At 27.2% G+C, this 26,509-nt stretch overlaps 2 protein-coding genes across 3 annotated transcripts in view; one reads left to right on the top strand and one right to left on the bottom strand.

The window, feature by feature from the left end:
* The first annotated feature begins 3,855 nt into the window (after window positions 1-3,855).
* LOC107442035 (RNA polymerase II subunit RpII18) lies at window positions 3,856-17,126 on the top strand. The gene is made up of 6 exons (XM_043051467.2): window positions 3,856-3,994; window positions 6,387-6,420; window positions 9,964-10,033; window positions 13,410-13,537; window positions 15,421-15,492; window positions 16,947-17,126. The coding sequence occupies exons 2-6, from the start codon at window positions 6,395-6,397 to the stop codon at window positions 17,035-17,037; spliced, it is 387 nt and encodes a 128-aa protein (XP_042907401.1). The 5' UTR covers window positions 3,856-3,994; window positions 6,387-6,394; the 3' UTR covers window positions 17,038-17,126.
* Window positions 17,127-18,776: 1,650 nt separating this feature from the next.
* LOC107450689 (chitinase 7) overlaps window positions 18,777-26,509 on the bottom strand; it is an 80,063-nt gene continuing 72,330 nt past the window's right edge. For both annotated transcript variants that reach the window (XM_071180017.1, XM_071180018.1), the window contains exons 11-17: window positions 26,246-26,369; window positions 25,137-25,261; window positions 22,540-22,663; window positions 21,614-21,799; window positions 20,510-20,629; window positions 20,238-20,421; window positions 18,777-19,584 (exon numbers count right to left, since the gene is read on the bottom strand). In XM_071180017.1, coding sequence (XP_071036118.1) covers window positions 19,370-19,584; window positions 20,238-20,421; window positions 20,510-20,629; window positions 21,614-21,799; window positions 22,540-22,663; window positions 25,137-25,261; window positions 26,246-26,369 — 1,078 coding nt within the window. In that variant the 3' untranslated portion in view covers window positions 18,777-19,369. The remainder of the gene's footprint in view (window positions 19,585-20,237; window positions 20,422-20,509; window positions 20,630-21,613; window positions 21,800-22,539; window positions 22,664-25,136; window positions 25,262-26,245; window positions 26,370-26,509) is intronic.

Here is a 26,509-nt window from a genome sequence, read left to right as displayed (position 1 = left end):
TAAAGTTTTTCACTATGCTTGGGGATGCAGATGAATCACAAGTCACTGGATTTGTCTTGCCATTTTTAATTTCGCGAGCAATGTCTAATTTTCTTTTCAAAATATTATGTGTTCTTACAGGTCTTCTTAAATGTGCCTCTAATAAGACAAGATTTTCTGGAATCACAGTTTCATCAGATTTGTTACTGAAATTAATAAAATATATTAGAACACTATTATAAAATTTCATCAAATTTGTGCCAATATTTTATTAATTTACTGATATATTTAACTTTTACCTTAACTTTACGACACTTAAATTGATGTTAATCTTCTCTTAACTTCACAATGAAAATTGTAAATATTTTTTTGTAATTTTATAACTTCTTAAATTTAAATTTTTTTTAAATATTTGGGAGTATTAAACTTATGCTTTGAATAAATATGACATATCTGCCAGCATTTACATATTTCAAAGAAGGTTGTTGAATTGAAGAGACATTATATAAGCAGACATCCAATTCACATTTAGTTGACACTTACTACACAATAAGATAACTAGCAGGCTTGCTATAAGTATGTTTAAGCTATTTAAATATAATGGTAGAAATATAATGGTAAAATATGGTGGTAGAATAATGGTAGAAATATAATGGTAAAATATGGTGGAAATTTAAATATAATGGTAAAATTTGCATCAAATATGAAAGCAGAAATTTTTCTACTAGATTAGATATAAAAATAATATCTTCCAAAAATTTCAGAAGAGTTTGCTGGCTTTACAATGTTTTTAAAACAGTTTGAATGGCATATTACTGAACAAATTTGTACAATGTTTATTAGTCAGTAACATGTAGCGAAACTCATCGTTAAAGAAACTAATTTTTCATACATAAATTGAAAAAAATTTAGTTTCCTAAAAGGCCATGAAACAGTAACTAATTAAACATGTAGACAGATCAAGGAACTGGAATATAAGTCAGCATTATAATAATTACATACAAATAATTAAAACAATACATATTGGTTTCATGAGAGTTTTAACCTATAAAGTCAAGACATAGCAACAGTTTTGAAAGGAAACATACACACTACATTTACAGCAAATTAAAAAGAAAGTCAACTGAAACAATAAAACATAATTTTATGAGAAATGAGTAAATCAGTTACTTTTTTAACAGAAAAACTTCCTTCACAGAACTTGGTAATTGAAGTTCACAAAATTTTGTCCATATTGAACTCTGAAAATACATGAAATTTAAGTACATTTAACATCAAATTATGTTCAGAATAAAGATTGTTCTATTATGACACAATATGATGCTTACTTCTGTACAAGCGACCAAACAACCTCCACGAAAACCCTATAAAGTAATTAAAAAATAATAAGCACTGGACATAAAAATAACATGAACAATGAACTATAACATAAAAACTCATCCTCAAGTTCCTGAATAAATATCACTAAAAATTAAGTATGTTATAAAATCTTAATTAAAGCTTTTTTTTTAAATCAATATTTTACAGTATTTTAACTGTGAAACTAAGTAAACCAATTCGAGAAACTGGCCTCGTGTCTCCAATATTTCGGAAAATCAAAAACAAGACTTTAGACAGAAAATTTAAAAAATTTAGAAACAACTCACTTTGAAATAAGAAATTTTGTTTTGAATTAAGATATAACAGGAAATCTCAGTGAATATCAAATATTTGTTTGCAAAAATCATACCATGAATTAAAAATACTGAATTAAAACTAATATTACTTCGTAATTTTTGAAATTTTATTATAATATGATAGCAAATAGTAATTACTTATTTAAAAAATTTGAACAAAATTTAGCTTTGAATTCTAATTTTTAGGTTTATAAACTAGTTTGTTCTTACAGATGCGTGTAAATACTGTTTTATGCTACAAATAAAAAGGTTTTATGAGGGTACAATAGCCTCTTTAAGAAACATAGGCATGTCACTGCTAGAATTCCCTTAAATTTTAATTAGAATAAAATAAAATTTTAATAAATAAAAATTAAATTTTAATTAGAATATTTTATCTTACAATCGATGTTGAACAGCTTGACCAATTCTGAGTTTACGACTATCATTGTACAACTTCATAATCAAATAATTTTGAAACTCCACCCAGAAGACAAGGGAACTCCTGGATCAAGCATTGGGACAAAATATCCTTCATGAAAGACTTTTTGATTGAACTAACCTTCATTTGCATTACACGGAGAAGAAAACCACAAAAACCACCCACGGTAATCCTGACAGCAAAGGGATTCTAACCTATGATACATCTACACAGAGGATATTTTACATCATAAATGTGGTAGGTATGAGCTGGGAACAACCAGCCACCACTGGGATTTAAACATGGGTCATCTTATTGGCATCTGTGAGTTTGTTTTCCAGCTTATACCAGCATATACAATACTTATATCAAGGGCTTAAGTTATTTAGAACTTTTCAAACAGTAAAATTAAAAAAATTAAGTAGAAAAATAAAGAAGAGATTTTTGTGCTGGAATTTTCTGCAAAAAATCACAGTTGACAGTTTTTGTTCTATTCCGTAGCCCTTCTTCCGTACTTTCTGATTCTGATGAATGCTTCACCTGAGCAAGGTATACTTACAAAGCAGAGGTATACCTTTCTTTTCTCCTTCCTAAATCACATAAATACTCAATTCAATAAATAAGATTTAGCTTAATAAAATAACTATTTTCTTAAATATTTAATACTTGTTTATTGAAAAAGCAAATGATATAATTTGCTTTTTCAATAAACAAGTATAAAAATTCATAATTTATCTTACCAATAAAGAGTGTGAAAAATGCTGAGGGCACGCAATTAGCTTGTCTTTTATGACCCATCTTAATACTGAACATAATCCACTTATAAAAAATATTTCATTGTCTGAATGAATAGCNCAACTAGGTAGGAAAAAAAAAAAAAAAAAAAACCAACTATATATATAAGCATAATTCAGAGAAAAATTAAGTGCATGATATTTTCACTACAAAATTGGGTGAAATTACTTGATAAATAAAATATTAAATTTAATTTTATCTTCCAAACTTTGATGTATCTAATTTGTGCACTCAAAAAAATTAATAAATAAATAATGCTTTATTTTTGTTCAGTAATAATATGCTTTGTATGTCTTCACTGTTCAATCTTATTGAGCTGGATGTTGCAGGAAAGATATATAAAATTATTTATTACAAATTATAAAAAATTAGGACTTAAATGCTTTTAAAACTAAGAGAAAGTTATTCAACAGAAGTTTTCGACAAGAGACACGATAAAACAAAAGTTTAAGCAACTTAAACTATATTTATGAACATCAACATTAAATTATTATCTCTATTGGTAAATAAAAACTAAATTTGAGGTTTAAAGAATATAAAAATACTTACAAAATTTTGCTTCTCACTCTTGCTTAGAAATGAATAATGAATGCCATTAAGGATGCTTACAGGTATTGTGCAATGATTATTTTCTAAATTCTCAATAAAACAAATTTGTATGTCTAACTCGCAATATATATACACAAAAATACAAATATATGTTTCGATAGGAATGTCTATTTCTTCATTTTCCTTCCTTTGTCGAGCAGACAAGCACAAACAATTTTTAAGAGTCATCTTAAAATTGAAACAACGGATGTTAAAGCAATGTCAGAATAAAAAAAAAAATGATAATAAGGAGCAAAACGATAAATTATAATCATGCTCTTGGAATTATTTACAAGAGAAAATTGATCCTGTAATTAATTTCTCGATATAGCATCAGATTGAAAGTTAAGTAAATAGCTCGCTTTGATTTTAAAATAGTTATTTTCTAGAGAGTTAGGTTCAAACTTATTTGAATATTTGAAGTATTCCATTACTGATCTAGTTCAGTCTTTCCTGTGTGTTGCAATGAACTGAAATGTTGGTAAATGTGTTTGTTTAGAATCCGAAGATAATAATTTATTACAAATAGTTCACGATTTGCTACTTTTTTTTCAAAGTAAGCATAATGTAAACAGTTGATACTTTTTCTAAACTATTAACTTTACTCTGAATTGACATTCTTTATTTTGTTTCGTTCTGTCACAACCTGTGACTTCAAAAAAGATTGATATCTATCATGTATTCTAACAACATACATAATTCAGTGTTGATTTATCAAATTTATATTTTATTTATGAATTGGGCAATTATGCAAAAATATGTCTGTTTCTATTGTCAAAGAGTCTACAATGCAATTTTATTGAAATAAATTACTGCAGTTTTTTAAAATTAATTGTACATACCATTATATTTAAGGTGTGTATTAAGCTATAAGATTATCTTTAATCTAATCTAACGTTAATTTTAACGTTAATCATGAAAGATAGGAGCGCAATAAGCTGCGTACATGTTATTAGTAAATTATACACAATGCTTGCATTATGTACTACTATAATTATGATTTATATTATATATAATCTGTAAAAATTTAGCCAAAATTAATTAAACTATTAATTGGTTTTTCTAAAAATATTGCTTCTGTTGTAGTGTGAGAGATGTGCCAAATTTATGAAAATTAATTTTATATAAAATAAAGTTTAAATGAAAAATCTATACAAGACTCATGACTCAGTATAAAGTAATTCAATTCTTCAAGTTTCACTTCTCCATTTGTCTTTCAGAACATAAAGTAACAAGTTTTAGAACTTAACAAAAATGTGTAAAAACAGTTTCTAATAATGTATATTAAAAAATGTGATATTAGATTTCTCTTTATTAAACCTATTCAAATTTCTATAACCTATTCAAAATAACAAAAACTTTGGAAAAATACATTTCCAAATAATATTTTGCTGAATATTCAGTTACATCCCTGCTTATAATTAAATTTTTAATACTATTAACCTATAAATTTAAAAAGTAATGCCAAAAGTGACTGCGAGTTATATCTTTCTTGCTTGTCCATTTTTATTTTAGTTATTCATTTATTGTATTTCCTCACATTCCGGTGCCCATTTGTCTCCATAATTATTGGAAACTTTTTCAGATGGAAAACTGTTATAAAAATATTTTGTGTTGTAATAAAAAAATGTTTTCCTATTCTGATTATATTTAGAAAATTGATTTTAACATTTGAATTTAATGATTTAATATTTATTTAAAATAGGTTTTTATTTTGGAAAAATAGCTTTATTGGTTTAAAAAATGTTTAAAAAAAAAGTCGTATTTTAACCTGTAGTCTTCTCCGCATAGCAGAAGCGTTTTCCCATGTACTTCAATGGAGAAATAGTGTATAGGTGAGATGCATTCTCCCCATTTTGCCCTTTCGCTAACCACCAGTGGGTTAAGTTTAAGTTGCTTTGATGTGATATTATTTTAATGAATGTGTATTTTTGGCATTTTGTTGCCAGTAACCAGGGTTGGAGTTTTTGCCGGCAAAAAGGATTTTTTGCCAGGACAGTGGCAAAAACTTGGTAAAAACTGGCAAAAACCAAATTATCTAAATTGCTGATTAAATATTATTACAAAATACTTGAAACAAATTTAAATCAATCATAAGAAATAATAATTTTGATACATTATATGAAAAAGATTATTTTTAACATATTAATAATTAATACAAGGGTAATAATTTTTAAAAGATTGAAAGTTTTTGATCTCTTTTCATTTTAGAATCCTAAAATAAATGTTTTTTTACAAATAAATAAATATTATTATTTGTATAATATTATTATTTATTATAAAAAATTATTATTTGTACAATAATTAACTACACATGTTGATAGATATTTTATGCTTTAAATTATAGTTATATTAATTTAAAATAAGTTCATTTCACTGGAAAAAAGAGAATAATCACAAATTTTCCAATCAATAATGTTTTAAACTACTAAAATGATATATTATTACATTACGATTTAATTATGGAATAATAATGTTGGTAATTTTTTTGTAATTATTTATATTTACAGTATATATTTCAATTTCAGGAATAATTTTGTATCAAAAATGTGTTTTTTTCCTCTCATCTTGAAAAATATAAGTTTTTGCCAATTTGCTTGGCAAAAACCTGTTTTTGCCAGGATGGTTTTTACTGGTATTTACCATGGTTTTTTCCACCTGCAGTAAAATCTTGCCAACCCTGCCAGTAACATAATTCAAAATGTAATGTTGACTTACCTATTGTTTTGTAATTTTGAATTTTTTTATTGTTTTTTATTTTTCTGAAGGCATTTGTTTATTTGTAATTTAATACTTTATTTTCGATTAATTTAAATCTTGGTTGGAAAACATTTTTAAGGGCACAGACTTACTGAAAATAATTTATTTTAATGATAAATGTATTCTTAATTTTTGTTAGATTAAAATTATTAATCAAGAGGTTCTAATATTTATTTGGCTTGTTTCAGTTTCAATAATGGCTGATGATTATGAACCTGACGAGTAAGTAGTTTTAACTTTTCTGTTAAAATTTTTTATCATGTTTTGTAAGTACAGGGATTTTTAATTTTCATTTCAAAAAGTGAAATTATAAATCTAATGCATTTAAAGCCTATTTTATTAATTTTTCTTATAGAGAGTATGGTTATTTTTTATCTGTGGATATTATCTCTTGTATCTCATTCTTTAAAAATCTCCTTAACAAATGTATTGTTAATAGAATCTGTAGTCTTTGGAATACCTTTCATATTTTCAACATGATTATTTGAATTTGATTTACTTGTACATTTAGTTTAAATCTTTTCAAATTATTATCAATTTTTAATTTAATTGCATGTTTACTGTCAATTGTCAAAAAAGAAGTTATGTTTGAAAAATTGTTTTATAGGATAGCTTTTATTGCTCAAAAAGTTTGTATTTGTCCTTCTACTTTGAAGCATTCTGCTTCTTAAATAATTTGTTTTTGTTGTATATGCAGAGTACCTTCATATATTTATTTAAAAAGAAATTTTTCTTTTCTTGCACTGTTCTTATATTTCTAGTAAAAAATTAATTTTGTTTCAGTGGGTCGAAACACTCGATCTGTAATTTTCTCTATAGATGATAGATTCTTCACAAATTCTTTTCTAATCTATATACTTTTAATAGATATCAAATTTTATAATATTATTTATTAAGCAATTTTACCATTTTTTTCAAATTTGCTTTCATATTTGTAATGACAAAATCATACATTGGAAGTTTTTACCATTTTAGAACAGGCTAGAATATAAGAAAAAGCAATCAAATACTGCTGCAAGTTTGATTACAATACGAATTTCAGTTCTCTGATGTCTGTAACAAACAAAAGAAATAACAATTAAGTAAATGATATACAAAATTTATCATTTATTTAAATTGAGCTTATAGTTAATTAAAATTTTGGCCACTTTTCTAATAGAGTTTGAATTTAAATTACATCTATATACTGTACTGGGTTCAATTTACTCCTGCAAAATTTATGGTCAGTTGAATTTTGAACTGCTTTTTAAATAACTAGAGTGCTTAGTGTATCTGTTAGACATTTTAGAAACTTTTGCTCTTTAGGACTTCCAAATTTCTGGGTCCTTATTTATTTTATTACAAGTTAGTCTCTATTTAAAATATGAAATCTACCTCTTTTTCAATGTATGAATATGCTTATTCATTGGTATTTATCAGTTGATAGAAAAAGCGTAGTTAGAAAACAGTTAGGATATTATAGCTATCAAGGTTTTTAATTAGGACAATGAAACATCAAGGAAAGGCAACAATGATATCCGATGTTCAGAATAATTCTAATTTCACAATCAGCTATTAATAAATTAAAATTCTAATGAATGTATATATACAGTGCCACAAGTGCCCAGAAAGGCACTCTTACTCTTAGTTTTGGTGTGTATTGGAGAAAAAGAAGAGGCACATTTTTCAAGCTAAAAACTGTTTACTTTTAAAACCTACAAAAAAAAAAGTGAAGTATAACAGTATAATAATAAAAAAAAAATTGTTAGTCACAATCAGAGCCCTCTTCATCTGACGTAATGTCATATTCCGAAGTTTCTAAACCCCAAAAATGAAGGAAAAATCAATCTAATTCATTCTCAGACATATTTGAAAATAGAAACTTTTAGTACACATAGGGACAAGAGCAGAAGCGGAACGAAAATAAAAAAGCATATACTACCCAAAAGAAACACAACCAGTACAGCTGTCATTTACTTTCCTCAAACTTCCCTTTTGCTCCACCCCTCTTGCCCTGAAATCCTTTGAAGTCACTCTCAAGGTCATTCTATTGCACTCCAATGCTGTGGGAGTAGTTTTACTGATTGCAGCGCATCGCAAATCACATTGCATACTTTGGAGAGGCTTATATATGTGCCAGGGGCAGTTAACCCATTGATTTGGCAAAGTGTATATATATATGTATGCCTATTGCAGGCAATGCAAAATTTTTTTCAAAACAGTGGATTAAAATATTATTTTTGCCCTACGTTTCATTTTCTTATAAATAATCTAGTATGTAGGCCCCGTGGCAGAAACACAGCGACATTGTCGCAGAAAGCGACTGATTTCTTGCAAAAAGATTTTTTTTTATTTGGGAAATGAAAATTTTTGGTTTGCCACAAACAAAAGTTCTCAAAAAAATTCTGCAGAAACAGAAGCTGTTTTACCAACAAAAAAAAAAAACATTTTCTTCAGAAACAAAAAATTTCTGCAGAAGCAATAATGGTTCTGCAAAAAAATTTTCTTACAGAATTGTTTTAAATGTTTTTTTTTCTAGCGTACCGCGGAAGGAGAAAGATATCTCACTATCTACGATTTTTTGGCATGCGAATGAAAACCAGATTGGTGGAAAATATTTACTGGTGAAACACTTTCAACCAGGTTTCCATATGCATGCGAAAAAAATCGCACCCAATGAGTATGGCTCTAATACCGATGTTTCAGTACTGATAAGGACTATTTCGTTTCGAGATGTTGAATAGACTTGAGCATATTGAGTCGGAAACCGCTTCTGCATACTTCGTGTGGAATCAATGCTATATATTTACAAAAAACAGTACGAAATCACAAGCGCTTTGTATTTTTTTTCGTTCTGAACTTAATCTGATCACGAAAAAAGCTTTATTTACCTCCTTTTTTTAAAAAAAAATCTTTCAATAAGTCAGTACAATATTAATCGAATCAAATTAATCTATAATTAATTAGATGTAGAAAAAATTGAAACAAACATTGCTTTAATTTTTTTGCTTTTAGAATTCGGTTATAGTCAAATCTATTTTATTACTTTGATTACTCAACTTCAGTATTGATTTTTTCACCTGATTTGTTTCTGTACCTGATATAACTACTATAATGAAACATTAAATCATACTGTTTTAAACTGTTTTAATAATTTAATTTTGATACTGTTTTAAACTGATACTTCAAATTCAGTTATCTTGTTTTATAACTTTAATCTTTTTGTTCATTCTTAGCTATTTCTATAAGTTCTATCTTATTACAGGTTCTGGGTAATCTTTATTTATGCTCTAGTAAGCATTTTTGTCTGCAGATCTATACATTTAAAACTTTTCGTTATTATCGAAGATTATGCAAATTTATACTTAAAAAATTTAAACTTATTAAGAAATGAAAACTTATATTATGAAATTAAGAAAAAAAAATCTACACAGTTTTATTCTATGCATGTAGACTTATTTTATAAACACGAATTTCATCTATTATTATAAATTCATTACAAATACATTTATAACGATAAAAATATCTTGCAGAAAGATATTGGTTCTAGTTAGGTTTGTCGCAGAAAGTCAGAAAAAATTCTGCCACAGGGTATGTAGGTATTGGATTTTTCTATAAAGTATCCTGATTATTTTGAACCACTACAAAGCATTGAAATAGTTTTGATTTTTTCACCAATCTTTAGAATGAATTGATGCTTCTTTATTTTTAGAAATGTTCTTGTATTTTAAAAACCTAATTTTTTTACTTTAAAATTTAATAATTTAATGTATTACTATTTCTCAGCCCTGTTGGTGATGATTATGATGATGCAGAACCAGAAGATGAAGCTTTGGATGAAATTGAACAAACAGAAGTAATTGTTTAATAGTTTTTTAGTTTCATTTTCAACTCTGTTTCATAATTTTCCCATATTTTAAATAACCATATTTTTACTTAAAGAAATGGCAATGATTTATTGTAATATTTTGATAGTTAAACATTTAATTGAAAACCGACTAATTCAATCAACCATTTTGATCATGCATAGTTCTTTATTCTATCATTATTTTTTTATGTATCATTATGCTTTTGATTTTTTTTAGTATTGAATTTATTTTTAAATCTTTAAAAGAATGTTTTTTGGTCCGGATAAAAAAAATTTCAAAAAAGCTTGCAGTTCCCCTCATTTTAATTTTACTTTCTTTATTTAAAATGTATTACTGAAAAAAAATTCTTTGATTTTCAAGTTTTTTCCCTTTTTTTAGATAATGTTTTTTATCTATAAACAATTGTACATTAAAAATATAGAATATCTGTTGTTCATTTTGCTGTTTATAAAATATAGATTAGTTATTTTAATATATGGCAGACAATCATGTTAAATGCCTTGATTTTCTATTTTAAAATGATAAATTTTGGGTGATAAAAGTTCATTTACAGTCACATACAATGACCCCTGTTGATAAACAGGGTCATTTAATGTTGTTGATATGTTGAGATTGCTATATTGTAATTGTAAAAAGTAATGCAAATTTTTACTCAGAATTAGAATACTTGATACATTTTGAAAAATTGATGGTGCAAAATATATATACTTATGTTTTCAGATAATTAAAAAACAACATTACTAGTTTTATTTAGGTAATCTAAAAGAAAATATTGTAAATATTTATTAACAGAAGTATACATTATGTAAGGAATTAATAAAACAATCACTGCAATTGAGGTTAGTGGTCATTCTAAAATTGGTTGTTTATTTGCCCATAAGCAGAATATTTTCAAATGTTCTGCAGCAGGACTTATTTATGCAAATGTTCTGCAAGAATTTCCCAGCAAAAAAAGTCCAACTTTACGTTAAAATACTATATTTTCATTTATTAAAGTACAGGATCATACACAGATACACTACATTATTTTTTAAATTCTAGATTTGCTACTTTTTCAATCACTTTTGAAGTACAAAATTTTGTTAAGGATGATGATGATGATGAATTATTAATAAAATGTCTATGATATGAAGGTCCGAGCATTAAAATAAGGGCTGCATTAAAAATCTTTCGAAGGAACAAGTGCCCAAATACTGCACCATTTGCAAACACAAACATTCGCTGGTCTGTTGCTCCAACAACTTCTTCATCTCCATCATGATCTTTTAGAAACAATTCTGTCAATCGTGGATCCCCATGATTCACAAATTTCTTCTGAAATGGGAATGGAAAATATAAAAGTCATAAACTTTATGAAATTGGAAATCTCGAAATTTAATTCTTTTACGGCTTGCTTTAGAAGCTCTCTTGATAAAAATGGTGATCGATTTCTCCTGCTGTCTGCTGAAAACTGATACACCCATTTTAGAAAAATGTTATAGCCAAAAGCTAACTCATTAATTTCCTCCTCAGAATGGCAAAGATATGGGAGAGGTAGATTACTGATAAATGTGCTGAAATTTGTGCAGGGTGTCAAATGTTCCTCTTCTAAAGCAACACCATTCCTGGAAACAGCAGCTAAAGAGAATTTTATTCAAGATACAAATTGTTCTGCAGGACTTCGTTTGTTCTGCGATGTACGTCACAGTTTTAGGCACTTTCTGCTTCTGGGTTTATTTGTAATAATAAATATCTAGTATTTTCAAATGTTATTTGCTCCTTTTTTCATTCAACCGTACAGGAACTGTAAAATTATTTAAACTATAAATGAATCTGAAATAATCATTGATAGAACCTTATTTTGTTGGAGAATAAAGAAATTTATCTTCTGATGGAACTGTGATGTCTAATCAAAAATTAAGTATATGAAAATTAGTGCAACTTGAAGTTACTTTCAACCAATAGAAATTCAAAGAAAAGTTTCCTAACATAAATATATGATCAATGTACTTTTTGTTCCCTTTAAAGAGAAATTTTTAAAGATAGTAAATGTGTTCCTAAAAACCTATAAATGCATGCAGGATATGGTGCATATTTGGTCATTTTGGATCTTAAATGATGTAAAATGATCGATATTCTACTACTTTTTCATATCAATTCTTTACAACCAGAATTCTTTGTGTTAAACAGCAAGCAATGAAGAAATGTTGTTTTCCTATAAAAATGGTTACAAATTTGTCTTAATCACGATCTAAAATTTGAAAAGAAGAGGTGTTGCTATTTCTAAAGAAGAAAGTGCTTAAAACTATCGCAGACTTGACAAAGCATTTTACAAAAATGAGCTGACTGTTTTTTAGCTTTAAATTGTGTAATGAGTGATTAAATTATTTTAACTCACCGTCTTCATTCTTATTTGAATATTAAAATTTACTTTAGTTGTAATATAATTAAGGACTTATTTTATTTAAATAATATGCAACAAATGCTTTAGTCAAAAATTTAAAGTAAGAAAAGTTATTGATAGTTTTCTAGATTATTTGGGTAAAATATTGAATTTTTCCCATGGTAACATTAAAAAAAAAAAATTCGAAGGAGCGAAGTTAAAATAGTGCAAATTATTAGATTTTTATAATAAAATTTTTTCCCTGCTACTAACTTATTTTAAATTTATGTTAACTTTAAGCAGCTTTTTTTAGTTGGAAATAAAAGTAGATCTAACTCCTATAAAAGAATTATATCTCTAATGTTCTGACACAAGACTTGATAATTACAAGCGTTCTATAAGTATTCATCAAAAGTAAACAATCAACTCACTCGAAAGTTATTACTATTTTTTAAAAAACCCATTTAAAATGACATTTTTGAACCAAAACTGCAGTAAATAATAACAGTAAGCGAATAAATAAAAACAGAACTATATTCAGTTAAAAAATTTTAAATTATGTATAAATGCCCTCATCACTAAACAAAAAAATATTAAGTGTGATCAAATGGGTGGTCTCATCATAGTTTTATCATATTCAGAGCGGCGAGTACTATCGCACAAAAAGAAGAATTAGAATAATTAGAAAAAAACTTAATAATTAGAGTAAAGGGATAATTTGAAAAGATTTGTTATCTGAGCATTACTTTTATTCCTAATTGTCAAGATAACTGGAAAAATGCTGATATTAGTTAATTTTTGTAATTAATTAAACATTGAAATTAGGGGAGCAGATCTTATATTCCATCATTTGCTTGAAATATATATTTTAAGAAGGGATAAGACTGTCTGTGACATACATGACAGTTTTGAGCACTTCTTAAACTTACTTGTACACATTTTATAGTTTTAAATATCTTTAAATGTTTATAAAAGTATAACTAAATTGATTTCTGTTTCAGGAAGATAATATAGAGCTACTATCTGCTCCTGAACATCAGCCACAGCTGAATCAAAAGCGCATCACAACTCCTTACATGACAAAATATGAAAGGGCGAGAGTCCTAGGGACTCGAGCACTACAAATTGCGTAATTATGTTTTCTTCTTCATATTTTTTTATTTATATCATGCATACATATGTATATATATATTTCAAAATTATTGAGCTGCATTACAGTAGAACCCCAATTGTCAAACTTCCGATCTTACGACACTTCAGTTATCCAGCACTTTTTTAGGCGCTTGTCAGAAAGGTTCTGACAAATATTTCATCACTTTTACAGTTTGTGTTATCAAATTATTGTTGTGACAACAAATCCAAAATATGGCTGTTAAATCATAAATTTTTCATGATATTATACCTTGATATATAATAGAAAAATAATCATAAATGTTTCTTTTTAAAAAAAAAAGTCTTTTGAGTAGTTTTACTCATAGTTTATGCATTAAAGCACTGACTATTGATCCCCCATCCAATGATTTTGATTCTTTGAACTAACTTTGGTTCCAAGGTTATCAGTTAATTGGGGAGGGGGGGTATGATTTCATATAATATTATGATATATGATAGAAAAATAAACACTGATGTTTTGTTTTTTTAAATAAAACCATTGCTACTTTTTGAGTAGTTTTACCCATAGTTCAAAGTTTATACATTCAAACACTCAAGGTCTCCCAATCATCCGTTGATTTCGATTTTCTGACGTACCTGGTTCAAAGGCTGTCAATTAATAAGACTGTTTCAAATAAATCTTTAAAATATGTTTTTCTTTCGAGAAAATTTAAATTTTTATGTGTTTTATAATTAATTAAGGACATTTCCTGTACACATCTACAACTTGTTGAATTTGTATGTTTTTCTCTCAGGAGCAAAATTATATTTTTATAAAAAGCTTTTTTGTTTATTACAAATGTTCTGTGAGTATTTTCAAAATTAAAAACTCTTTATATTATATTAAAATCGTTAAATTTTTTTAAAAATAACATAGTTTTATTTGTCATTTTATTTTGTGACCAGTGTTGAATAACCGATCCAATTCTGAGTGTACTACTATCAATATTCGACCACTTAGCTTAGTAATTTTGAACCCAACCCAGGAGACAGGAGAACTCCTGGATCAAGTATTGTGACAAACTAGCCCTGGTGGAAGACTTTTTGATGAAACTCGTATTTGTGTTAGATGGTGAGGAAAACCACAAAAGCTTCCTACTCTTAGCCTAATGACTAAGGATTCTAACTTATGATCCATCTCTCACTGAGGATATTTTATATCAGCACTGTGGTTGGTATGAACTCTGTGCTGAATTTGTTTCAAACAGCCATCACTGGAATTCCAACCCGGGTTGCCTAGATGGAAGATGAGCGCTCTATCCCCTGAGTCACTACGGCTCTTTATTTGTCATTTAAGAAAATTAAACTGGTATGATAATTTAAACTGAATTTGAAAAAAAAAGGTGAATGAATTAGTAAGATATGAATAAATTCCTAATCAAAAAAAAATTTAACAGCATATAAAATTTTTATAATTTGGACAAAAAAATATTTTCTGCCTCAAAAGTGATGCAATTAATTCTGTTCTAAACATAATGTGTACTACAGGGACTTTTAATTGTTCTGTGACTGCTTTAGACATAAATTTTTTTGTTGCGTAAATTGTTCTACTCTAAAAATAAATCATACTGCAAGGAAGTAGATTAATATACTAGATGTATTAGATAAATTGTTCTGCAACTATGTGACAGTTTTTCACATTCCTTGTTTTAGGTCTTTTTTTCTTCTTTATTAGAAAATTTTAAATAACCTGTATTGGAATGATATAAAATAAACTACGATTTGTTGAAATTGTTTATTTTTATGTTATAATAGATTTTTGAATAATTTATATACTTTTGAAATTTTTAATTTCTGCATAGGTCTATTTCTATATTACTTTACTTATATGACTTATTTATAATTCTTTTGTGTTTATAGAATGCATGCTCCTGTGATGGTAGAATTAGATGGAGAAACGGATCCCTTGCAATTAGCTATGAAGGAATTAAAGTGAGTTGTTTGGGTCACTAAATATAAAAATAAGACGAAAAATTCATTTTAACTTACTTTGTATTCAATTCAGTTTTTTTTTTTTTTTTTTTNTTTTTTTTTTTTTTTTTTTTTTTTTTTTTTTTTTTTTTTTTTTTTTTTTTTTTTTTTTTGAAATTTATTTTTCAACTTAATAGTACTTAAAAATTTTCTATATGTAATACTGTGTGCCATTTAATGTGCTCATATCAGTACCTGCAGTTTTTGTTAATAGTGAATAGTTCTCAGCTAACTGGATATCTTCTTAACATATGAAATTAGATAATGATTTATAAATCTTTTATGGGATAATGAGTATTTATTATAAAAAGGCTTTCTGAAACCAATTTATGTAAAGAAATATCATTAAATTTTTAATTAAAAAGTTTTAACTAAAGTGAATGAAGCTGTTTTAATTCAAATTTAATGCTAGTATGGTTTGAGTGACATATTAAAGTCTCATTTCTTTATTGATTCTTTAGTGCTGGTAAATGTGAAAGAAAACCTTTGCTGTTGCTTTTTAAGTATCATTCATTTTTATTTCTAAGAAATGCCCTTTTATTCAACTTTACCCACATATATTTGCGCTTGATCCTTCATTTTAACATTTCTCCCAAACCTCAAAAACAAAAATTATTAAAATAATTTAGTTATTTGAGTGGGGGTGAGACAGTAGAACTCAAGAACAACTTTTAAAAACAAACGAATTCTTAGAAAACTGTTACATAAAATTGCTGCTGATTATTTTTGACCCTCCAACTAAAGACTCTTATTTCAATTTTGATGATAAAAAAAAAACTTTTATATCTATAGCCGTTACAGGTTCTTGTACCACACAGCATGTGCTTTTGTTGAAAGCTTACTGTAGTGTTTTCCCTGGTTAATAATTTTTGTTTTACCCTCTAATTTCTTTGCTTTTAGAAAGCTTAGTGAGTGCTTATTCAATACACAAAAGTACTTCTTTTTTTGCTTGGTTTACTCCTTAAAAATATAAAATTTTAATATTTTGTCCTACAAAAATAGTTTTTTTCCTTTCCAGTATTATATGTATATTTATACCATTAATATTATAGTACATTTTAATATTAATAGAATTTCTAATTAGTACTATGCCTTTTTTTAAAAAAAGGAAAAGATGAAAAAAATATAAAAATTTATACTTCGGGATAAAAAAAAAATTTCATGTAAATTTTACTTATTTTTAGTTGTTTGTCAATGGTTTTGCATTAATTATTGTTTTCAGTTTTTTTTTCTCCATTTAATAAAAACACTTTATGTTTATCAAATAGGTTCAATTTTATTTTATTTTACAATTTATCTCAATGTACTTTTTATCCTTTTTATTACATTGAGCTGGTTTCTTTCTTATAGATTAAATGGGATTTAGATTTTTCTGTTACTTATTTTCATTAATAATTTTTTCTAATGCATTTCAGGGTAAGAAAGATTCCGATCATCATCCGACGTTATTTACCTGATGGTAGTTATGAGGATTGGGGTGTAGACGAGTTGATGATCACAGAATAAAGATCAGCGAATTGGCATAATCATTACGTTATTCATTTTGTACATAAGTTATTCTCTTCATGTTTAATAAAAAAAAATTTAAACAAGTATTTTTCAGTGTTTTTATTTTTGTTAAACATAATCAAACACTTATTTTAAAATTCTTGTATTAAATTGTTGGAGCCAATGTTTTGAGTGTTGATTTTAATGTTATAATATTTTTTGCTGCGTAAAAACTTGAAAATAATTAAGTGTGCAGAATACACACCTTGTACAATAGAATTTTTTTTTTTTTTAAATGTACAGTGCAACCTGTAAAAGTGACCACCTGGGTAAAGTGAGAATCTGAGTAAGGTGACCATTTTCTGCAAGTTTTATTTAAAGAGTCCTTTTTAAAGACTCTTCATAAAGTGACCACCTCTATATAGTGGCCATTTGACTTGGTCCCGAGGGTGGTCAATTTAGACAGGTTCCACTGCAATTAGTTTGAGAATTATTACTTGTATTGAGAAAAACCATCTGCTTCCTGGAAAAAAATAATGGAGTTAAAATTTGACATGCTGTTTAGAATTATATAGTGATACTTTCAAAAAATTATATTGATATTGCAAAATTAACATGGAGAAATGTACTATTTTTTAATTTGCATCATCGTAAATTATATATTGATTTGCTTGAGCAGGTTTTATAAGGTTGATTTATTTATTGTTACAAGTTTTTCTGCTTTTTGTTACTTATGAAACATAAATTTGTATTTGTCTTTATTCTCAATGATGTTGTGGTTTTAGAATTGGAAAAATAATCAAAGTCATATAATGCTAGTTAAAATGTATTTTGCAATATTTTAATTGCAGATTCTTAAATTAATATTCTTTCTTAATGCTTATGAGTTCTTAAACAGTTTTTTAATAGTTATAAAATTTTGAAAAAAGCTGTGTATTGAAGTTGTTTTGACTTTATTTTTTTTAATTTTGTATATTTAAATGTAAAAGATTTTGCATATTTTTCTGTTTGATGATTTATAAGTTAAATCATGGATTATTTTAATTCATATCTATGCTTTTATAGTATTTGTATTTCTTTTTATCTGTAATTAAGTTTTTAATAGCTGAATAGCTACCATTTTTTTTCATTTTCTTAATCCAATTCTTTGGAGTGATAGCAATATAAAAATGATTTTATATTTGTAACCAAAAATATTGTTTACAACATTTAAGACTTTCATACCTTTATTTAAATTATTTGTCTTTATAAAGGGTATTTATTTAAATTCAATAACACAATGTGTGTTGAAATCCAATAATTAAATCCTTTTTTAAAATCCAATATTGCGATTCATATTCACCTGATTTTTAAATCCAATATCGCTATTTTAATTCACCCGATTTTTAAATCCAATATCACGATTCTCATGAGAAGTAAGTTTTTTATTGAATTAATTACTGTAAAGGTGTGATATTCTTTGTTAGTAGGTTATTTAATTATAAATGCTAGTTCAAAAAATTATGTTAAATATGAAACACGATTGGTATTTAAATTGATTTATAAATTTTTAACACATAATTTTTTTCAGGGTTTTTCACTTAGTATCACTATTACCTTTGTTTATAAATCAATGTTGTTAACCAATATAAAAATATTAACATGTATATTATTGTTTTTACTGTTCCAGAAATAAATATACATCTCTTTCAAAAATCAGGTGATTTGGTAGTCATGTCTTAGTTAAATTGAGTAACTTTCAAAAGATCAAAAACAAATTTGTCAAAAAATATTTTTTATTTATATAAAATAACATTAGAACTATAAATACAATTTTCTATATTTTTTTTATAAAATTGGGAAAAAAATGAAACAATTGGTTTTACACATGCACTTATTAATTTACAATTGTTTAGATTATATTTCAAAGAAAAATTATATGTTAATGTCCAACTTAAATTTTTTCCCATTTGTGTCGGGAGAAGAAAAACATTTGAGTGTGTCCTATTGTTATTGAAATTTAACTTCTTATCTGAATTTAATTTCATTAACAAACAGATATTTTCAAAAACTTTTAACAAACATATAAAAGTGTAAAAGACGATTGTTTACAGCACATTAAAATAAAACATTAACAGTCATTTTTATCCCACATGTCCTTCCACTTTAACTTAAACTGTCTGCCACTTTAATGCTAGCACCGGTCATAATTTATCTTTTTATTTCTTGTTACTGTAATCTTTAACCAGTGATCTAGTTCATGTTTGTTGGACATATCACACTACAGTTCATGTTGCTTGTCCGTAAACAATTTCCGTCACTTGGAGACCTTTTTTTCTAGAACAATATGTTGGCAAAATTTGTTTTAGTTTTACGAGGCCGTTCGACCACCTGATACACTAGCACAATCGTCCACATTTTCGGGCCAATCACAGACATTTTCATTGGGGTTGAACACTAAGTTGACAGGACAAGGCATGTGATGTCTCCTTTTGCCTTCACACATATAATACTTGGCACATTCTTTTTTGTCCACATGGTAGCTGATATGGCCATCTTCCTCTTCGCAAACAACTTCATCTTTTTCTACAGATAAGAATAATTTATAAATTAAAATATATTTAGTTTCATGGAAAAAATTGTCTTAAAGCATACCATTTATGTATTTTGTGAATCGAGAAAGAAATTATCATAAAGAGCAATAAATGTTTTTTTATTTATCAGGTAAGAAATAACATAAAAAATTGGTCACTCTATTTGATATCCATTACTTAAAAAAAAAAAAAAAAAATTGTACCTTTATTTAAAAACCAAAAAGACAATCTTTTTTAGTTTGGGAAAAAAAAACTTTTTATGCAAATTATTGTTTTAGTATTATTTTTATTTATTTTTTTGATTGATCAAAAATAACCTGTTTTATAGAGCAAATTACGTTTAAAGCCAATATACATTTTCACAATATGAATGTAAAAATTCAGTGGCAGAAGTAAAACTTGACACTTTTAAACGAAAAAATTTTTAATTATACAAAATATGATAATATCTCTTCCATGGTATATTTTAATTATTACTGATGGTTAAATATTAATCCATCTATAAGTGATGAAAAATCATAAACTTAATCAAGATGTGGGCTTTTGACAGAGAATACAAAATTTTACTCTTACCTGTTCTTAGTTTCAAATAAATAAATGAAATATTATCAAAGATTTAATAATTGAAAATTATATAATATTTACCTAATAATGAGTTCAAAATATTACTGCTCAGAACTTCTAGCTTTGCAATATTGTATCCCTTAAGTTCTTCTTTAATTGTATTTATCAGAGGGTATTTCAAGCCCATGCACGATCCTCTAAAGTCATCCATATCTATTGACCATAGCATCACTCCACCATATCCAGCTTCTTTCAGCCACTGAACCTGCAATCACCATTTTTTTTAAATATAATGATAAGTTATGATAATTTATTTATATTTCTTATGAAATTAAATCTTTTTTTTTTTTTACCTTTGTTTTCAAGCTTCTTTGGTCATCAAAGCCTACCCATTGGTTGCCTTTGTAAGCATAGGGAACCATTTGTTCATTGTCCCAAACCAAAATTGCACCAGATTTCAGGAAATCACAGACCTATGAGTAAAACAAAAGAAAAGTAGATTTGGAATAATATATTTGTTGAAGAATGTTTCTGATTAAAAGATGTTTACATTAAATATGCAATTGACTTTTCAAAAATTGTCTTTCAACATTTGAATTAAATAATTTAATTATAAATTAAATTTTTTGATTTCAATAATAAATAATTTAGTGCATGAATCATTTAAATTAAAAATAATTTCGAATAAATGAAATTTGAAAATAAGTTACTTTGTTTTATTGAGATATTTTATATAATTAATTTTATAAATGTTTCACAAGTTTTTAACGAAACAAAAATATAATCCCCTTTTCAAGTTGCCAAATTTGATATTTCCTGAAAAGATTTTTTTCTCCCTCTTGTTATAGTTATATAGCTACGGAATGTCCCCTGTTTACTGGGTGAGATTTTATTTTTAAAGTGGTTGCAAAATATATTAAGCAGTTTTTTCTTTTTTTTAAATTTTGGTTTTACAGACTATAATGGTTTTGACAACCCCTAGTGATAAATAATTTAAATATATAAAAATATTTAGTGGTTTAAAAATTAAATCCTTCTTACAATTGTTGATTTAATTGTTACATCGTTACCACTATAAAGAATTTTATTAGAAAGCGTAAGGAACGGCAGCTATGCAATAAAAGAATATCTCACATGTTCTTAATTAAACTGAAAGCAAAGTAATTAAGGAAACAATTTTATTAAACTTTTAGGATTAAAAAAATTCAGTTATGTTATATGTTTAGGTGGAAAAAATACAAGTTTGTTCTATATAAGCTAAAAATACTATTGTTTTGTTCTATAAGTAGGCTTTGAATAATTTAGTTGTGTTCTACGTTTAGGCTTGAAATATTACAGTTTTGTTCTATGTTTGGACTTGAAATATTGGCAAATTTTAATGGTCATACGTTTATGACTATTAATTAGTCACACGTTTATGAATTGAATAAAGAGAAAATAATATGAAGTTTATTTACCTCGAAAAAGGCCAATACACCTGGCTCACCCGTGTAGTTACCGGATTTGCCTCCATCTATAGCAGGTGCACCGATGTCTGTTAATGAAGTATTTTTTAAAGTGAAAGATCTTCCATAGGTGGGAATGCCAATCAATAATTTTTCTTTGGAGGCTCCTTTTTCAACCCATTCTTTGGCACTGTAATCCTATGGAAAGAAAAAAGTCAATGTTAAATTACGAGCCATAAATAAATTGCAAATTTTTTTTAAAGACAGAAGCCTTAACTCGAAAAAGACCAGCTTCAAATATGAAAATGTCACACTTTGATTTAACAAGATGCTTGAATTAAATGCCTTCCCTTTGCAATTTTTTTTTTTGACTTAAGCATTTGCCACCTCGCCAAATGCGTTAAAATTGTTAATTTGGCAAATAAAATGCTGTTTTGGCGAATGATATTTTTCCTCTGGAAAGAAAAATATATGTAAAATTTTTTTACGAATTGCAGTTGGCGAAGACTTTCGAAAATTTGCGAATACTTTTGATATTAGGCTAATTTATTGGCTAATAATTTGGCCGAAGACTCCCTGAGTAATAAATGGTGACTGATGCACGTTAAATCTGTCGGGTCACAACGTTCTCCATGTTCCCATAACAAATTATATCTCTGGGGGTACTGAATTGGAAATAGATCGTACTCTGGTTCAGGCCAAAATTACGATTTGTGGATGATTGCATGGAATTATAAATGGATCCGGTCTATAAACGGGTTGTGAGAGATGTGTGGCAGAAGTCGTATTCTCTTCGTTTGGTTTCATCAAGCAAGCTTGATGATATTTGCAAGTGAGATTAGAAACAACAAGTACTACATGATTTGTCGTTTATATTATAGCTGTATTAGAACACAATTTGAAAAAAAAAAAAAAAAAAACAGATAATAGCAACTTACTACTGTGAGTTTCTTTTGGTAGCTGGTGGCACTAAAGAGAGCAAATAACGGGCTGTTGTGTCCAACTTGTCTTTCCCAGTTGCCATGGAAATCGTACGTCATGACATTCATCATATCCAAATAACTATACATAAACAGACATTTCAGTTATTTATATAATTTTATTATTGCTTTCGAAAAGAGTCTCAGAATTTGTCAATCAGAGCAGTCAATTCAAAAGATGTTTGAAAAATTAGATATTGTTTTCGACAAAGCAATGCAGATCAATTAAAAATACAGCTTTTTCCGTGTAAGACAAAGCGGGAAAAGATATTTGAGAAATGCATGAACCGATTTAAATGGGTAATTTTACTCCTATTACTAAATAATTTTACTAAAAAAAATAAATAAAAAAACAAAAAAAATGACAACGAAAAATCAAACAATAATTTTTCTAATTTGCAGTTATTTAAATCTAAGAGAAACAAATACTCCTGATTGAAATTTCTTTAATTTACAAAATCGATTACTGATAATCATTTGATATGAATAATAAAAAAAAAAAACTACTTTTTTTTAAATTTTATATTTTGTAGAACAAACCTAATTCCGATAATTTAACAGACTTTTTTACTAACTATAAGATTGTTTTTATAGTTGAAAAATACCAAAATATATTTTTACTTGTAGTTAGAGCGCCAGAAAAAAAAATGTATTAAGAGACTTCGGTGCCCCATTTGCATCAAAGGGTTATGAGGCAATAAGGTTAAATGGTTCACTGACTGATAAGTGACTGACAAATGCTGAAAAGAAATTTTCAAATTGAAAACAAGCTATGAGAGGATTACTTAGGATTATGTAGTGAGGAAGTTTTCTTCTAATAATTTGTTTGCATTTTATATTTTGAAGAAAAAAAAAACTTTTTTTTCAGCAATTAAAATTTTATGACTTATTCTAAGTTTGTCTGAACTCACATTTTCTATACTTTAAATTATTAATTAGTAATGGAGGGGAAATTTCTTCCACTTTCTAGCGTCCTCCTAACTTTGAAAGGTTTTGTGATTTTCTTCTGCATATAATACAAAGGCAAGTAAATTCCATAATAAAGGAACGAAAGCTGGTTTCCTTCAGAGTTGGGTACTGATTCAAATCTAATTTGAGTGGGTGATTTGAATCACAAACTTGCAACTGATTTGAATCATTCTACTGAACTGATTCTATTGATTCGAATCACTTGTAATGATTCGTTTTGTCCAACTCTAGTTTCCTTATCTTCTGAGTTAGGTTGAAAACTACAAAGCTAAGAGAAGTTTACTTTAAAACATGAAAGGGTGGAATCAGCTGCTCCCGCGTTATTTCCAATATATATACTTCATATGTGTGTGTGAGTGTATGTGTAACATAAAAAGCTGCAATTTATTTTTTTTATATTATATCTTTATTTAAATATTCTTTCTTATTTAATATTCTAAACTAAAAGCTCTTTCTCACACTTTATTTCCATCCTATCTTTCAATCTATTTTTGGCTTCAAGTTATGCATTAAATAAAATTTTTTATTTCCCCCTTCTTTTTTTTTTGAGCCGTGAGAAATACCAGGGGTCTGTCCAGACATTTTGTGAAGGGTCCGGTTTTCGTGAAATTGTGAAAAAATTACTCACATTCTTTCAACCAGGGTCCGCTTTTATGAATTTGTGCAAATTGGGTCCGTTATTGCAAAAATATTTTTTCAAGGAGTTTTTAAATTGTAAAGACATACGAGAATTATGCTCAACACTGCAAAATTATAATTTAAAAAAATTAATTTTAAAAAATAAACAGCAAATGCAGCTACTAAATTAGCGATGCAACATACAAATATTTGGTATTTAAACAATACTGCTGAACGCCGAATATTCATTTCGGGAAGAATGGTCTGCCGAAGACAAAACTTAATTCGTTTACATCCATCTTTCTTGTTTTCTGCCCTGGAAAGGGTTTATTCGATTAACAAAATAATAATGAAGATAAACAAATTTGTGAAGGGTCCGATTAAAAGAAAAATCATTTTGTGAAGGGTCCGTTTTTAAGTTAAAATATTTTGTGAAGGGTCCGTTTTTATGAAAAGATATTTTGTGAAGGGTCCGTTAACGGACCCAAATTTCTTCTAAACGGACCCCTGAATACTTTTTCCCTCGACCTATTTTATAGACCAATTATAATTATTACGATTTCCCTTTTTTCTGAAAACGAAGCATCTTTACTGATCTATTATTTATTTTGCGAGATTTTCCCTAACTTTTAAATTGAGGAGCACTACGATTTTGTGTCACTTGGATGCTAGCTCTTCATGACTATGTCTAAAAAAATAATATTTACTTATAGCCTGGTGCCTGAAACCTGCTTATTTCCACCTCTCGTTGAAGTTCTGATATTATATATATATATATATATATATATATATATATTTTAAACTTGGACCAGATCATAGCGTTTAAAGTTAATTAAAATTGGTATGAGGATACGTTTTAGTAGAACAATCATTCTGAGAATTTTAGCTGCTTAAAATAAAAAATAAAAAAATTTCTTCGTTCAAACAAAAAGTGTTTTGATCCAATCAAATAAATATGATAACTTTACTTATTTATTTCTTGGACATCATAACCTGCTGCTACGGCTTCAAAACTTGCTGGTACTGCTGCAGTAAGCAGTAATCGAGGTTTCTCAGCTGCTTTCGCTTCTCCAACAAAAGCTTCATATAGATCCTGCAGTAAGAGAGAATTAATTATTATGAGTAATGTTTGTTTAAGTCAAAACATCTCTGTTATGTTACAAAATCACAAGCACTACCAATGACATTTTGAATATTCAACCTAACGTTTTACATATTTTTTTTGTGGAAAAATTATAAGACTTAGAGACTTTAAATTTTTGATTCGGCCTTATTTTCTGAACATTTTTCTACACACCATCCTAATTTCATATACGATAGTTAATTCGGGAATTATTAACTTAACTATCATTGAGACGTGCAAAAGCTACCATGGAGACGTGCTGAAGGCTACAGAAATACAACGACTAGAAGTGAGATTTCCTGCGCTGAAAGGATTGATAATCTTAACTCGAAATTTTTATGTATTTATTTATTGAAATTCCAATTGGTTTGAAAGTTATTGTAATTTTAAATGCCTTTTTTACGAATTTTTTCTAACTTTTTTTTTGCTTTAAGTTACAGTTTGCATGGTACATAAAAAAATAATTCAGTTAAAAAATAATTAAGTACAGTTTGCATGGTTTCCATAAAAAAATAATTTTATTGGTTTTTGTTTAACATTATAGTTGTCTAACATTAAAACTAAAAATTATTTAAATCAAATAAATTATTTTAATCGATACCATAAAATCGGTTTAGTTGCTTAAATTAAAGTGAATTCTTTTCCTATTGACACGATTTTTTTTTGTCTAACCTTCCAATTTTTCTTATTAGTTTCTGAAAAATTTGTCTGTTACTCGTGTATATGTAATTTCTAATATTAAATAATCGGATTATCGGGTTATTCACTAAATGAAGTTTAAATGATATAATTTTCACTTATCATTACTCTTCTCATCTGTTGGCCAACATGATGGGAACTAGGCCACTTGTGAAATATAACCATCAGAATAGGGAAATTTGTCTGATAGCTGGGACAACTTAAATTCAAGGATTTGCAGGAAAAGGAGTTAAATTAAATGTAACAGAAACTCACCTTAATTAGATTAGAGAATTTTTCTTTATCTTCAGCTCCTCTGGGGAATTCCCAAGCTATATCCAGTCCGTCAAAGCCTTTCTGTCGCAAATATTCAATAGCGTTGAAAACGAAAAGGGATTGTCTAGAAAGAGGAAGAAAAAAAGCATTAGAATAATTCATGCCTTGACTTAGATGAGTCCATGAGAGCCACACTCCATGAGATTCGTGTTAAATAATCAAGTTAGATTCTGTTGTTATTGCTTACCCTCCTTGGTTTGGACA

The sequence above is a fragment of the Parasteatoda tepidariorum genome, chromosome 4 (assembly GCF_043381705.1).
Source record: "Parasteatoda tepidariorum isolate YZ-2023 chromosome 4, CAS_Ptep_4.0, whole genome shotgun sequence".
Taxonomy (NCBI): Eukaryota; Metazoa; Arthropoda; class Arachnida; order Araneae; family Theridiidae; genus Parasteatoda; species Parasteatoda tepidariorum.
This window is presented reverse-complemented; position numbering and strand designations above follow the sequence as displayed.

Coding starts and splice junctions, on each gene's coding strand:
- LOC107442035 (XM_043051467.2), top strand. CDS start 6,395: ATGGCTGATGATTATGAACCTGACGA. Junction 13,538..15,420: donor ACTCGAGCACTACAAATTGC/GTAATTATGTTT, acceptor TTGTGTTTATAG/AATGCATGCTCCTGTGATGG. Junction 15,493..16,946: donor TTAGCTATGAAGGAATTAAA/GTGAGTTGTTTG, acceptor AATGCATTTCAG/GGTAAGAAAGATTCCGATCA.